The 13,455-nt window shown below is 57.6% G+C and overlaps 1 protein-coding gene across 1 annotated transcript; it reads left to right on the top strand.

The window, feature by feature from the left end:
• Positions 1-8,847: 8,847 nt before the first annotated feature.
• Positions 8,848-11,535, top strand: LY6L (lymphocyte antigen 6 family member L). Its single transcript, XM_044914360.1, has 3 exons — positions 8,848-8,920; positions 9,002-9,118; positions 11,315-11,535. The coding sequence occupies exons 1-3, from the start codon at positions 8,848-8,850 to the stop codon at positions 11,533-11,535; spliced, it is 411 nt and encodes a 136-aa protein (XP_044770295.1).
• The last annotated feature ends 1,920 nt before the right edge of the window (positions 11,536-13,455 follow it).

Consider the following 13,455-nt stretch of genomic DNA (forward strand, 5'->3'; position numbering starts at 1 on the left):
CACAGTATGTATGATTTTTTTCTCTCTTCCCCCTTAGCGTAATGCTTTTGAGACTCATTCAAGTCATTGCTTTTATCTGTAGTTTATCCCTTTACATTTGTTTGAAAACAAAATTCAACTGAGTAAATCTTAAAGATGTTCTCGGGTCTATTCACCAATTCATGAATTGGGCAGCATCCCATCTAAGCTGATAGAAAAGAGCCCTGAGAAGCTTCATGAAATAGAAGACTTTTCTAGGCAGGAGGGCGCCGGACATGCAAGTTCCACGGCAAGAAGTCACCTTCCTTTAAGGGACGGCAGGGGTCCGTCAGGCACATCACCTCCCGGGTGCTGAGCCGGTGATTCCAGATTGACTGGTTTAAGGTTCCCTTGCCCAGCGAGCTGAGACTGCAGTTAAGTCTCCCTGGGTTTGCTCAGCCTCAGAGACTCTGTGGGGGGCTGTGTCTCGTATTTAACACATTGCTAAGTGGAGATGCAGATGTGTGAATAGGACTTGTGTGAACACCTGCATCCAGGTCTGTTTGGATGTCTGTTTCCCTTCCTTTGGGGTAAAAGCCCAGGAGCGGGACTGCTGGGTCACGTGCTAAGACTAAGTTTAACTGTATAAGAAACTGCCAAACATTTTCCCAAAGAGCTGCACCTTTTTGCACCCGCTCTGGCCGCATGCGGGGGATTCCAGCTCCTTCCCCGGGGCGCTGGCGCTGAGCACTGCTGTCTCTGACGGTGGCCGTCCCTGCACACGCGGACGGCGGTGTCTCCTCCTGGTTTCAGTTACATTTTCCTAATGGCTGAAGACACCCAACATCTTGTCCTGAGCTCTTTGCCATGTGAGCTGCTTCTTTGGTGAAGTGTCAATTCAGACCTTTTGCCCATTTATCATAGGGTTGATTTCTTATTATTTAATCATATGCACTGTTTTAATATACACAAATATTTACTCCTTGCTGTGGATTTCAATTTTATTTCCTTAAAGTGTCTTTCAAAAAGCAGAAGTTTTTAATTCTGGTGAAGTGTAATTTTATATGTTTTTCCCGTTAAAGATCATGCTGTTTGAGTCCTAAGAAACCTTTATCTAGCCAGTCATGCAAGTGATCTCCTGTACTTGTTTCTAGAAGTGTAAGCTCTTCTGTTTACACGTTAGACCCATCCCACAGATAAATGACGGATAATTACACCCAGGGCACGAGGAACCACGCGTATGGCTAGAGATACAGGTTGAGACGTACTTTTCTCATATGAAAGTCTAATTATTCCAGCACCACCTACTGGTGGGACAATCCTTGATGACTTTATAAAAATCAACTGACCATACATGTGTGCATTTATTTCTGAACCTGCTGTTCTGTTCCACTGATCCATGTGTCTGTCCTGATGCCCAAAACAAAACTCTTTCTTTCTTTCTTTTTTTATTTTTTAAAAGAATTTTTAATTTCTTTATTTTCCATTTTTTAATTTAAATTCAATTAATTAACATATAATGTATTATTGGAAAACTGCCTTAATTACTGGAGTCTTACAGTCAGGCTTAAGACCAGGTAATGTTGTATCTCCGGATTTGTTCTACCTTTTCGAAAGTGTTTTTGGCTGCTTTAGCTACTTTGCATTTTCATGTAAGTTTTTTACTCCTCTCTTCCCAGCAGCCAGCTGAGGGCTGACTGGGGTTGCATGGAGACCCGTCTGGGGAGGATTGGAACCTCAGCAATACTGAGTCTTCCAATCTGTGAACAAAATATCTCTCTCCCTACATTCAAGTCTTCTTTAATTTCTTTTGACATATTTTGTTGAATTTATTGCTAAGTATGTCATGGTTTGATGCTATCCTGAATGACACTGATTTTTAAAATATTTTGTAATTTAATTTAGGTTTTTTTTTTTTAGAGAGAGAGCAAGTGTGCAGCAGGGGCAGGGCAGAAGCAGAGGGAGCGGGAGAGAGAGAAACTTAAGCAGGCTCCATGCTCAGTGCAGAGCCTGATGCAGGGCTGGATCCCACGACCCTGAGATCATGACCTGAGCCAAGATCAAGAGTCAGTAGCTCAACTGACTGAGCCACCCGGGCACTCCTTTTGTAATTTAATTGTAAAAAGTTTTATTGAGGTAATTGTAGATTCACATGGAGTACATTTACCCAGAGTCTGCTCATGGTTACGTTTGCAAAACTAGGTATGATATCACAACCAAGATGCCGACATCGATGCAGTCCACCAATCACACTCCCCACGCACTCCCTTGTGTGTGTTCAGTCCTATGATCTTATCACCGGAGTGGGTTCCTGTGTCCACCACCACGGTCAAGATACCGCACATCTCCATCAGCGCAAGCACCTGCTTCTTGGCACCACCTCACTGCCTCTCACCCCTCCCTCCCTAACCTCCGCCAATTGCAAATCTGCTCGCCATTCCTAAGAGTTTATCCTTTCTAGGGCGCCTGGGTGGCTCAGTCGGTTAAGCGACTGCCTTTGGCTCAGGTCATGATCCTGGAGTCCCGGGATCGAGTCCCGCATCGGGCTCCCTGCTCAGCAGGGGGTCTGCTTCTCCCTCTGACCCTCCTCCCTCTCATGCTCTCTGTCTCTGTCTCATTCTCTCTCTCAAATAAATAAATAAAAATCTTAAAAAAAAAAGTTTATCCTTTCTAACCTTTTATGGAAGTGGAGTTGTACACGATGCATCTTTTTGGCATTGGCTTCTTTCTCAGCTTACCTCCCTGCAGATTCATCCAAGTTGTGCGCATCAGTAGTTGGTTCTGTTTGACTGTCAGGGAGGGCTCCAGGTGTGGTCGGGCCACGGTTTAACCGTTCACCTGTTGAAGGACAGCTGGGCTGTTCCCGTTCTTGCTCACAACTAAAACTGCCGTAAGCACGCACGTCCACTGCTCTGAGGAAACGCCCAGCAGTGCAACTGCCGATCGTATGGTCATTTCCTATCCGGCTTTACTGCCAAACTATTTCCAGAGTGGCTGTACCATTTCCATCCCCTCAAGCAGCGTGTGAGTGGGGCAAGGGGATCCCCAGACACTTCAAGAAGTCTGGGATGCAGGACGTGAGGTGACCTTCCTGCCCAGAGCCCTGAGGCATCACCCTAACCCTGTTAGAGCGGAGTGCGTGGGAGCTGCCGGGAGCCCAGCTGAGCTGTCGGGTCAGTGGAGCTGATGGGAGAAGTCGCGGCGCCACCTTCCCTCCTACTGGACAGTGTGAGCAAAGGCTAAAGCGGGGAGAAGGTGCCAACTGCCCTGTCCCGTTCTCCTCTGTGCGCCAGCCTCCCTGATGAGGCTCGGGCGGGTTTTGAGGACCCGGGGATCAGAGAGGGGGGAGGGCTAGGTCATGGTGGAGGTATCTTCACGACCCCCGCCCGCCCTCCCGTGAGGAAGCCAGAGGGCACCCGGGCTGGGCGTGTGAGTGAATGTGTGTAAGCGCGGACCCCCAGGGCTGCGGTGCGCAGGCCGAGCCCCATGAGGCCCGCGCTGGGAGCCCTGTGGTCGGTCTCAACGCACACATAGGGTTTTAACTGGGAGCCCGACCGCACACGCCTTGGTCTCCGAGGACCTGAGTGCGAATCCCAGGCTACCCCATCGTATACCCGAGTGGTTGGGACTTGAGCTGCTGGGATCATAACCAGCACTTAGCGTGAGGCAGCAATGGGCCAGGCCGCGAGGATGTGCTTGTGAGTCCCGACCGTCTCCAAGCCAGGAAGACGCCACACGGCACAGACGGTCTGCTCTCGAGACCAGGAGGCTTCCTCCTGGAGTTGGCGGAGTCTTCCTTATCCGGTGGCAGGTCTCGCACAGCATGGCCCCGGCCAGTGCCCTGGGTGGTACCCTGAACGGTACCTCGAAGCTCACCGGGAGCCTTGCAGGGTTGGGGCAGCGTCTCGATGGTCGGGGCACGTGTAAGAAACACAACCCCATGTGGTACCCAAGGTCCCCCTTGTGATGTCAGGACCTCCATGAGAATAACGGGGCCCCCGACGTGGCCTCCCTTCCTGGGGTCTCCCATCCAGTTCGGTGGGTTCCGTGCAGCCCTGGGTCTCTGGGGTACTTTGGGGTGGTCAGCTGTAAATGGTTGTTCGTCCATGACATCGGGTACACCTCCCCCACCCCGGGCTGGGCGACGTCGGGAGGGTTTCTGTGCATGGCAGCCAGGAGCTGAGGCCCCCTTTGCCATGTTGGGTGTGACCCCAGGATCACTGTCCACTCACTGTCACTTGGAAAGGCGGTGCCCAGAAGACTCTATCTTTGTTTTGCTTTACTTTGTTTTGTTCAGAGGAAGGAGAAAGCTTTCCAGAGCAAGTCTGGAGAACTGAGATGGTGAACATCCCCCTGGCCCACGCCTCCCCAGGTCTCGGAGTCTCTGTTGGCAGCGGTCATCTGCGTGTCCTGTTGGGTAATCAAGACTTTACACTAAAAAAAATTATTCCCCATTTTCATCTGGAACTTTAGTCTGGCAGGGTTGGGTACAAGGGGGACGAAAGCATTATTAGGGAAAGACATTCAAGAGTTGCTTAGCACAAGGTCCTGAACTGCTTCGCTAGTTGAAAATGGGTTTACGGACATGCTTGGCAGCCGGCTTGGTGGTCGGTCTATTGGAGTCTTCAGACAGCGGCGAAGGGGCTGGAGTGCCCCCACGGGCAGGCCGCGGCGTCAGTCCCTGGAAAGCAGTGCGCACAGCTGAACGAAGGGCCAGATGGGAAGGCCCTTTTAGGGACCTGGTGCCTTGACCCCAGACTGCTGCCCCAGACGTGTGGTCCCGCTGGGGTTGTCTTGTCCCCTCCTGTCAGCTGCCTCAGCCTGCCCCCTACTTGTCCGTTAGCACACGCGCGCTCACCGCTGTGGCCTAGGGAAGAAACGGAGCTGGGAGAGCCCCTCGCCCGCCCTAGGACTGGGCCGGATGCACAGCTTGGCTGCACCCCATGGCGGTTACTGGAACCTGAGCAGGAGCCAAGCCGAGTCATGGAGGGCCCAGAGAGTATGGCCCGGGCAGCAGAGCTCACTGGGCTGAACTGGGAGAGAACGTCAAGGCAACCAGGATCCAACAGACCCTCTGGACGGGGCAAGAAGCCCAGTGGGATCCACCTGGAGGCACACCCTGCCCCTCAGCTCAAAGCCTTTCAGCACCTGGCCTTGGTGGGGTCTGGCCAGGTCTAGCAGGCCCACAGCTTTGGCTGCCGTTTCCGCCCCGGAGGGACATAGTCCGGGCAAAGGCCCAGCTTGGGATGGTGTCTGAATTTCCGTGGGCCACCCTCTGGGGGAGCAGGAGGTGACAGGCTGGGCACCTGCGTGCTCTGGGATGGAGGGCACTTTTTCTCTGCATTTAGCTGAAAAATGAAGGTTACAGAAGGGCCACTCCAGTGGGCAGCCACAGGGTCACAAAATGCTTATTGGGAGACCTGATTTTTATCCAAGTGCGCGTCCCGACGGGGGGCTTGTTGTATGCGCCAGTCTGAAGTGCGCCAGTGGGCCACTCAAGCCCATGAGTCCGGCAGCCCTGCGTGCCCCCAAGGGGGCCTGACCTGCAGCAGTCCTTGGGGGTGGGGGGCCTGGGGCGAAGGCCGGCAGGTGTGGATGACAATGCACCAACGCCAGTGACACATTCTGTGGGGGACAGCAGTCCCCTTCGCCTGGGGCCGGAAGGTCCCAGAAGCATAATTCTCTTTCCCTCTTTCCCTCCTGCTGAGCCTGAACCTCAGCACAGGATTTCCTGTCTCTCCTGGTGACCAAGGGACATGAGCCTCACTCCAGCTCTTGATTTCTGGAAGCCAAGGGATCTGGGCAACGGGGCCTCCCCAGCCCCGCCCCCCCCCGACAGGGCTCCTGGCCTCCCTGCAGGGAAGCCGAGGGTGACTAGTAACTGAGGTCCCATAAAGGGTCTTGCTGACCGCAGGCTGGCCATCTGGCTCTTCCCTGACCCCTCGGAGCCTACTCCTCCTCCTGTGCCCCAGCCACTGCAGCTCCCCAGACACCCCTTCCCGGTGAGATCAGAAAGAAGGCCAGGAGGGCAGCTGGCAGTTCAGCAATCATGTCCCCTGTGCCTGCGGATGTCCCTCGCCCAGCAACCAAGAAGCAGTGGCCGCCCTCGACATGGCCACTCCCCGCTCACGGGTACTGACACCTGTGTGGCCCAAGCATGTCCCTCTCTGCTGTGGCCAGGACACCAGGCAGTCCGCCCCGGTTTGGGGAACTTGCCTCACTCCTCCCTGGAGAGACCCGCCTGCCCCCCACGCCCCAGCCTTTTCCTCCTTTTCCACACCTGCATCCCACACCGCCATTCTTCCCATCTTGGCTTTGTGGATTTCACAGTCCCAAATTCACATTCAACTCAATCACAGCGTGGATGGACAAATGAATAAACATATAATATAATGAATGGACTTCCTCCCCCACCTCAGACTTCTTCCACTGCCTCTAGGCCCCCCTCCAAGCCGGGAGAGGCTGCACAGCAGGAGAGGGCAGGACCTGAGGCTCACTGGGGCCTGCACCTGGCCAGGTGGCGTCCCTAGGACTTGCCCCCACAAGGCAGGGAGGAGGACCTCTTGGCTGGTCCCCTGGGTGGGCTGGAGGAGAGATGACCTCAACTGGCCGCACACTCATTCATAACCAGCATATTCTGTGCCTGCAGCCGTTACTGAGAACCTGGACCACGGTGGGGAGGGGGCTGTGTGGCGGTCTGGGGAGGGCGTGGAGGCCCCAGGAGCCCAGTGGCCACTGGTGGGGGCGGGGGTAGGGCAGAAGTCACTGTGGGGGCCCGTGGGGGCCCTCCCCCCGCACCTTCCACCTCGCAGCCACCCTTCCGGTCTTTCTGCCCCCTTGCCTCCTGCTGGACTCCAGAGGGCAGGGGGCTGGGCTTGCATCGTCCAGGCAGACTCCGACCCAGGGCCCACACCCTGCCCCTCTTGGCAAGGCGCTCAGAAGGATGTGCTTAGAAGGATGCCGTTCAGGGAATAAAGGCCAGAAGGAAACACCGGGGAAAGAGTTTACTGACCACCTGACACCCAGCGAGGGCCCCTGGGCAGGGGGTGCTGTGTTTTTGGGGAGCAACCTGGGGAGACAGGGCAGGAGGGGGCTCAGAGGAGAGGGCAGCATTCCTGCCCTCGGGGCATGGACTCCATGCTGCATCTTCAGTGCCAGGCTGTCTGGGGACAAAGATTCTCTGCTTGACCAAATTCTAGTCAGGCTCCGGAACCTTCCCCCAGGCCCATCTGCACCCTCCGGTGACATCCAGTTTTAGCAAGAAGTCACCACCCTCCACATCTGATCAGTTTCCTCACACCCCGCCCCCGCCCCCCAGGTGAGGTCTGACCACCTGGCCTGCCTTCAGCAAGAATCCTGGGAGGCGGGTTCAGCCTGGCCGCCCCCACCCCTGCCGGCTCCTCTTGGTCACTGTCCGTCCGCTGACTCGCAGCTGCTCCTTGCCTGTAAATCCCATGGCCCCCGCTGTATTCAGAGTGGAGGCCATCTCCCCCTCCCACGTTGGTCCTTGTGCCTGTCCAGACCCACCCCTGCAAATAAGTCTTAGCAGGCTTTAACAAGTGTCCGTGGATTTTGTTTCTTTAATGCTGGCTCCAGTAAGAACAGGTCCTGGGGAACCCAGGGCCCACAGAGAACACAGTTCAGGTCTTGAAAACAAGAATAACTAGCCGGGACAAAGGGAACAGGAATGTCAGGGCCCTGGGAGGATGAGCCCGGTGGGCAGGGTCCAGGGCTGTGCAGGTGATAGGATGGGCCCAGCTCCACACTGGGTCCAGATCTTCCCCAAGCAGGGGGCGTTTTGATGAGAGAGTCAGCTGGGAGAAGGATGCCTGTGGGAGACAGCCCAGCCTGAGCTGAGGACCTCAGTCCCCAAAGCCCCAGACCCAGTTCAGCCCCGGGGGCACACATGTGTGACACAGGGGGAAGAGCCTGTCTGTCCACTCCGGCTCTCACAGGCTCCAGAACCTCTGCAGGGCCCCAGGGCTTTCCAGGGTCCTGGGGGCAGCACAGTCCCTCGGTGGAGGGGGGGCGGAAGGGGGCAGAGGGGGGCGGAGGCGGGGTGGAGCCCAGGGTCAGTAGATACAGGAGCCCAGCAGGCCTTCGTGGCCTCAGGCTAGAGGCCGCTCTTAGAACTCACTGGCCCTCCTCCTCTCTGCCTCCCCGACCAACCCTCACAGCACTCTACAAAGAATGAGAAGATTAAAGATTTGGAGCCTGTGATCCGATCACCCCTCCCCTTCCCCCCTTCCCTTCACTCCTGGGTTCCCAGACCGGCCTGGCTCTCAGCATTTCCCCTGGAGGACGGTGTCCAAGTCTGTTCTCCAGTGCATCCTCCTCCCCCTCTCCCCCCCCAACCCAAGCCTCCACCTCTCTCCTCCACCTCTGACACCCAAGGGAAGGGCCCTGGAGGCAGGGACCCAGTCCTCCAGAGGTAAGAACAGGGCCCTGCACCTCAGGGTCTGTTACATACAGGACGAGAAGGAACCGAGCAGAGGCTGAGGCTGAACCCACCCAGGGTATGGACCCGCGGGGGGGAGACGCAGTCTGCCCTCCTTCTGCTCAGTGACCGAGGTGGCTGGTGGCCAAGGCTGCCGTCCTCAGTGGCCCCAGGGCAGGAGCTGCCGAAGAGGGGCCGGCAGGTCCCCACCAGCCCTCCCCAGGCGACCCTCCTGAAAAGGCCAGCAATCTGCAGCGTGGTGGAGGGAGAATGCAGGAAGGGATGCTGAGCTAGTAGCATCCCGGAGAACCAGGATGGAGGGGGGGCAGATGCGGGTCTGGGGAGCTAGGGTCCAGGGGAGGGGAGGGAGCCTGCTGCCAGGGGCATGGGGGGGCGCTCTGGTGAGGTCTCCTTCTCTGCTCCACCCCACCCCAGGCTGAGGCTCTGGCGCCATGGAGGGGCTGGTTCCAGTCCTGTGGGCTTTGCTGGTGTCTGCGGGGTTTGCTGGCGGCAAGAAAGAGCCAGGTAGGAGCGGGCGCGGGGGGCGCGGGGCTCGCAGGCCACGTGGGCAGCCCTCTCCACCCGGGCCCCCTGGCTGCCCCACAGGTGTGAACCTGACCTGCTACCAGTGTTTCAAAGAGACCAGCCAGGCGCTGTGCACGCCCACCGTGTGCTACCCCACCGACCAGGTCTGCGTGTCCAACGTGGTGGTCTTCCTCAGCAGTAAGTCTGGGGGCCGCGGGGTGGGGGGCAGGGCTGGTTCCTGACGCCCCTGGTCCACAGCCCCACTGCGCTCCCCTAGCGCTGGACCCCCGAGGGAGCACGCACACATTCTGAACTGTTCTCTTTCCGAAGCACCAGTTCTTTTTTTTTTTCTTTTTTTTTTTTTTTTAAATTTTATTTATTTATTTGAGAGAGAGAATGAGAGAGAGCACATGAGAGGGGGGAGGGTCAGAGGGAGAAGCAGACTCCCCGCGGAGCAGGGAGCCCGATGCGGGACTCGATCCAGGGACTCCAGGATCATGACCTGAGCTGAAGGCAGTTGCTTAACCAACTGAGCCACCCAGGCGCCCTGAAGCACCAGTTCTTAAATGCTGCCCCTGCAGAACTGTCCGCAGGGCAGGGGCTCGGGTGTAACTGAACGTACAGGGAGAGCTAGGCATCCAGACGGATGACTGCGCAGAGGAGAGTCAGCCAGGCCAGGCGCTGGCCCAGGACACCTGGCTGCCCACTGCTGTGCACCGCGCCTCGCCCCGCTTGGCTGCTGTGGAGCTTAAGTAGTAAGACCTGACTTTAAAAACAAGCCTTAGAGGAGATTCTAAAGTGGAACGTGAACACATTCCCTGTTGAAATATCACAGAGCAAACCACTCGAAATACTCCTCTATAAAATTATAAAAATATCCAGAGAGAACTGGATGTGGAGAGGCCCATCTGCTCTCCTGAGAAAGCCCAGAAGCCGCCCGGAGGGTTCCAGGTCCCTGCGGGCCTGAGCAGGCCAACGCAGCCGCCCCCCTGCGTGGCTTCAAGGCCTCCGGGCCTGGCTGGAGCGTCAGTCACCGAATCCGCTCCGCACGCCGAACCTCGGGAGGTGTCTTGTTCCCTGGTTGTCCAGTAAGGATGCAAGAAGGTCCCTGTTGCACAGCCGGGCTTCCCGGAGATGAGCCTGTCAAGGGTCCGCGCGGTACGGCCCGCGGCACGTTTGACGGACACACTGGGCAGGCTGGGCGGGGGCGGCGCTGGGGACCGCTGGGCGGGGCCGCCAGCGTCAGGCCAGCATCGCGCCCGCTGGATCCTTTCCACCTCGACCGTTCATTTCAGGGGGCAGGCCCAGCCCCTCCCCTGCGCTTCTGCCACCTGGGGGCGGCACTGAGCGCCCTTCCCGAGGCTGCGCCCCTTCCAGACCTGGCTTTTCCTTACCGAGGGAGGGAATGTGCTGATGCTGAGGACATTGGTGCTGGGACTGAGTGCGGTTTGAACCTCTTCCCCCGCCCCCCCCCACCCCCGGTTGGCTTTTCCCTTAGCAGTTTCCTTTACCTGGGCTCCACCTAGGGGCTCTGTGTCCGGTTTTGTGGCCTGAGGGCCTGGGGGGGTGCATATTAGTGGCCCTCCCTGCAAGGAGCAAACAGCAGTGGGCTCTCTTTAGGGGCCCCCTCACCTGGGCCCTGACCTTTGCCCCCAGATCTCTACCCTGAGCACTGGGAAGAGGGCTCTGGGAGCTCTGGGAGGAGGAGGCCGGTGTCTTGCCTGCCTTCAGGTGCCCCAAACCGAGCGGCACCCAGCGGCCCACGAGCTGCCATGGTACAACGTAACATGATCACCACATCATACAACCTGATATAATTCAACAGGACAGACTTTAACAATCCACACAAGCAGCAGGACATAACGGGGTACCATATGATAAAGGGGGAGGGTCATCTCTTCTACAGTTTGGGTGTTTTGAGTGTTTTCCTTTCTTCCGATGTTCCCTTCAGAGGCTTCTGCCACATCCTTAAATGAGCAGCGGGAGGACAGGGCTAAGCCCAGGACTGGGCGAGTAGAGGGGACAACCACGTCCAGTCTCTGTCCACTCCACTCTACCCCACATCCCTAAGATTTGCAGGCTTCTGGGGGGGGAGGCCAGGGTGGTCCAGGCCGTGTGTGGCTCCAGGGAAAAGCCTGCGCCAGGCCAGCAGTCCTGAACCCTGATTTTGTTGTGACCTCGAAGGTGACCGTGCGGAGCCATGTTCCCACTACCCTTGAGGGTCCCACAATTCTCTGATTCTCAGGTCAAGTTCTGCTTTTTGCCACATGGCAAAAGTTCTGGTTTTGTTTCACATGGAAAACACCCCCTCCCCCACCTCCATGCCTCTTCCTGTGACCACCCGCCCTCCTTCCTGCAGGCTGGCAGCCACCTGCCACCACCTCTCTTTTGCAGAATCAAAGGTGACACTTTCTCTCAGCAAGCGCTGTGCTCCCAGGTGTCCCAACACCAACATGAAGTATGAGTGGACACTGGGACCCAGGATACTAGGCAGGATCATCAGGCAGTGCTGTTCAGGATATCTCTGCAACAGGGCACCCACCATACGAGAGGGTCCCTGGGCCCTTCGAAGGGGGGTCCTGCTTGGAGCGGGCCTCCTCTGGGTCCTGCTGTGAGCACCTTCTTCTCTTGGCCCCACAGACCCACTGTATCTTCCCACCTCCTGCTTCAGCCCTGCCCCCATCCTTTTCAAGACACTGGGTGGGACCTTCCCCCTCTGAGGTTGCAGGAAGCATGCCATTGCCTCCGTCCCGGACCTGGCCACTTCTCCCATCTCTGGCAGGGGCCCTTTGTTCAGACAGCCTGGAGAATGTAGCCCAGTCCCGCTTGGAGGAGAAAGGGCATATCCCAGTATGGGGTAATGGCTCTCTGTATAAGGTTGATCACCCTGAACACACTGTTTAGGGCCCTGTCGGGGGCAGGAAGAGCCTGGGCAAGGCCAGAGGGTGGCTGCAACCCGGGCTCTGGCTTGGACTTGGCCAACCCCCTCCCCCTGGCCCAGCCCATCTGCCCGTAGGGGCCCAGGCAGAGTCAGGCTGTGGGTGCCCACCTGTGCATTGAGACGACGACCAGCACTCCTGGAGACAATAAACTCATTGCCTGATCACTCTGTGCTCCTGCTCCTTCAGCTGCTTCCGCCTGCCAGGCCCAGACCACATCCCTCCAGCCCACCTCTCTACAGACCTGTGTGGTTGCCCATCGTCCATGGCAGAAGCGGTCAGATCTGGACAAGACCACCAGCTGGGCCAACCGAGCATGGGGATGGCCCCTGGGTTCTGGGCCTAGCACTGCATAAGCAGGAGGCCAGGGGGCCAGTAGACCACTGCGTGGACATCGGGGAGACACTGGGGGGTGGGGGTCTGGGGCATGTGGGTGGTGCTAGGATGTAAGGTACTGGGATGCAGAGACCCTGGGAAGGGACGGCTGGACAGTGGGGCCGTGTTTGTGGGCAGCTGGGTTGGAGAGAGTGAGGGCTGCTGGAAGGGCTTCCAGGACAGCCCCCTGCCTGGCCAGAGGGAGGGTCGCCCAGGTGAGGGCACAGGTGAGGAGCAGGTTGGGATGGGGAGAACCAGTGACAAGCTCAGGACTGTCCAGGCTGAGCTGGAGCACCCACAAGACACCCCGGGGGACGTCCTGGACGATGGGGCTGAGAGCAGGGCCCTTGTGTAGGGGACGAGGAAGAAGAGGAGGGTCTGTGGGTGGGGGTGACATCAATAGGCAGCACATCCCCCAGAACACAGGAGAGTGCTGCCCCCCACTCCCAGCTCGTCAGGCCTGCCTGACCCCAAGTCTGCACACCTCCACCCTCCACGCACCTCCAACTCCTCCCCATCGCCCCATCTTCACACTTCTCCCCTGCCCTGGGTTCTTCACCCCTCCCCACCAGGGTCTGCACCAGCCTGGCTCTAGGTCCTTACACCTGCCTTCCATGGCACACCTGCACCCCATCTCTAACTACTTGTCATTTCCCCCACGGACTCGGGTGGACCTGGCTGCCCCGTGGTGCCCCAGGGCCTTTGCAAGTTTGGGACACCCCTGGGCCTTGGCTCACCTCTGGAAGCCGCTGGAGTTAAGCTGAGATCTCAGATAAGATGCCCCAAGATTCTCAGCCTGGAGCAGGACCTTCACTGTGCTTGTGAGTTTTCATTCTGAATTTAAATGTCACCTCATAACCGGGCTGTCCAGGCAGGCCTGTCGCCATCTGTTGTCCAAATCTCCCCACTCAGGGGCCCTGGCACGTTGGGGCATCAGGAGTCTCTGGTTCCCTGAGCTTTGGGCCGGCCAGAAAGCCAGTGCAGAGGGGAAATGACCACTGGTGTAAACAGTTGGGGGTCTTCCTTCAGAGCTGCATTTACCTAGGAAGTATGTGTGTGTGATCTGGGTCAGGGGCCACTATGCCCTGTGTCCCCATGGCCCACTCTTCCAGCCACTCTCTGCTTCCCTCTCCATGAAGATGAGCACCTTTGGAACTGGGGGCTCTGGCCCCTCCTCTGGATAGGGGACCAAGGATTGCAAGCCCTCAGGGCAGCCTCTCG

The sequence above is a fragment of the Neomonachus schauinslandi genome, chromosome 4 (genome assembly GCF_002201575.2).
Source record: "Neomonachus schauinslandi chromosome 4, ASM220157v2, whole genome shotgun sequence".
In the NCBI taxonomy this organism is placed as follows: domain Eukaryota; kingdom Metazoa; phylum Chordata; class Mammalia; order Carnivora; family Phocidae; genus Neomonachus; species Neomonachus schauinslandi.

What these genes read in the sequence shown, in the direction of transcription:
- LY6L (XM_044914360.1), top strand. Translation starts at nt 8,848, where the DNA reads ATGGAGGGGCTGGTTCCAGTCCTGTGGGCTTTGCTGGTGTCTGCGGGG. An exon ending in TGGCGGCAAGAAAGAGCCAG is followed by an intron (nt 8,921 to 9,001) that starts GTAGGAGCGGGC and finishes GCTGCCCCACAG; the next exon opens with GTGTGAACCTGACCTGCTAC. An exon ending in CGTGGTGGTCTTCCTCAGCA is followed by an intron (nt 9,119 to 11,314) that starts GTAAGTCTGGGG and finishes TCTCTTTTGCAG; the next exon opens with AATCAAAGGTGACACTTTCT.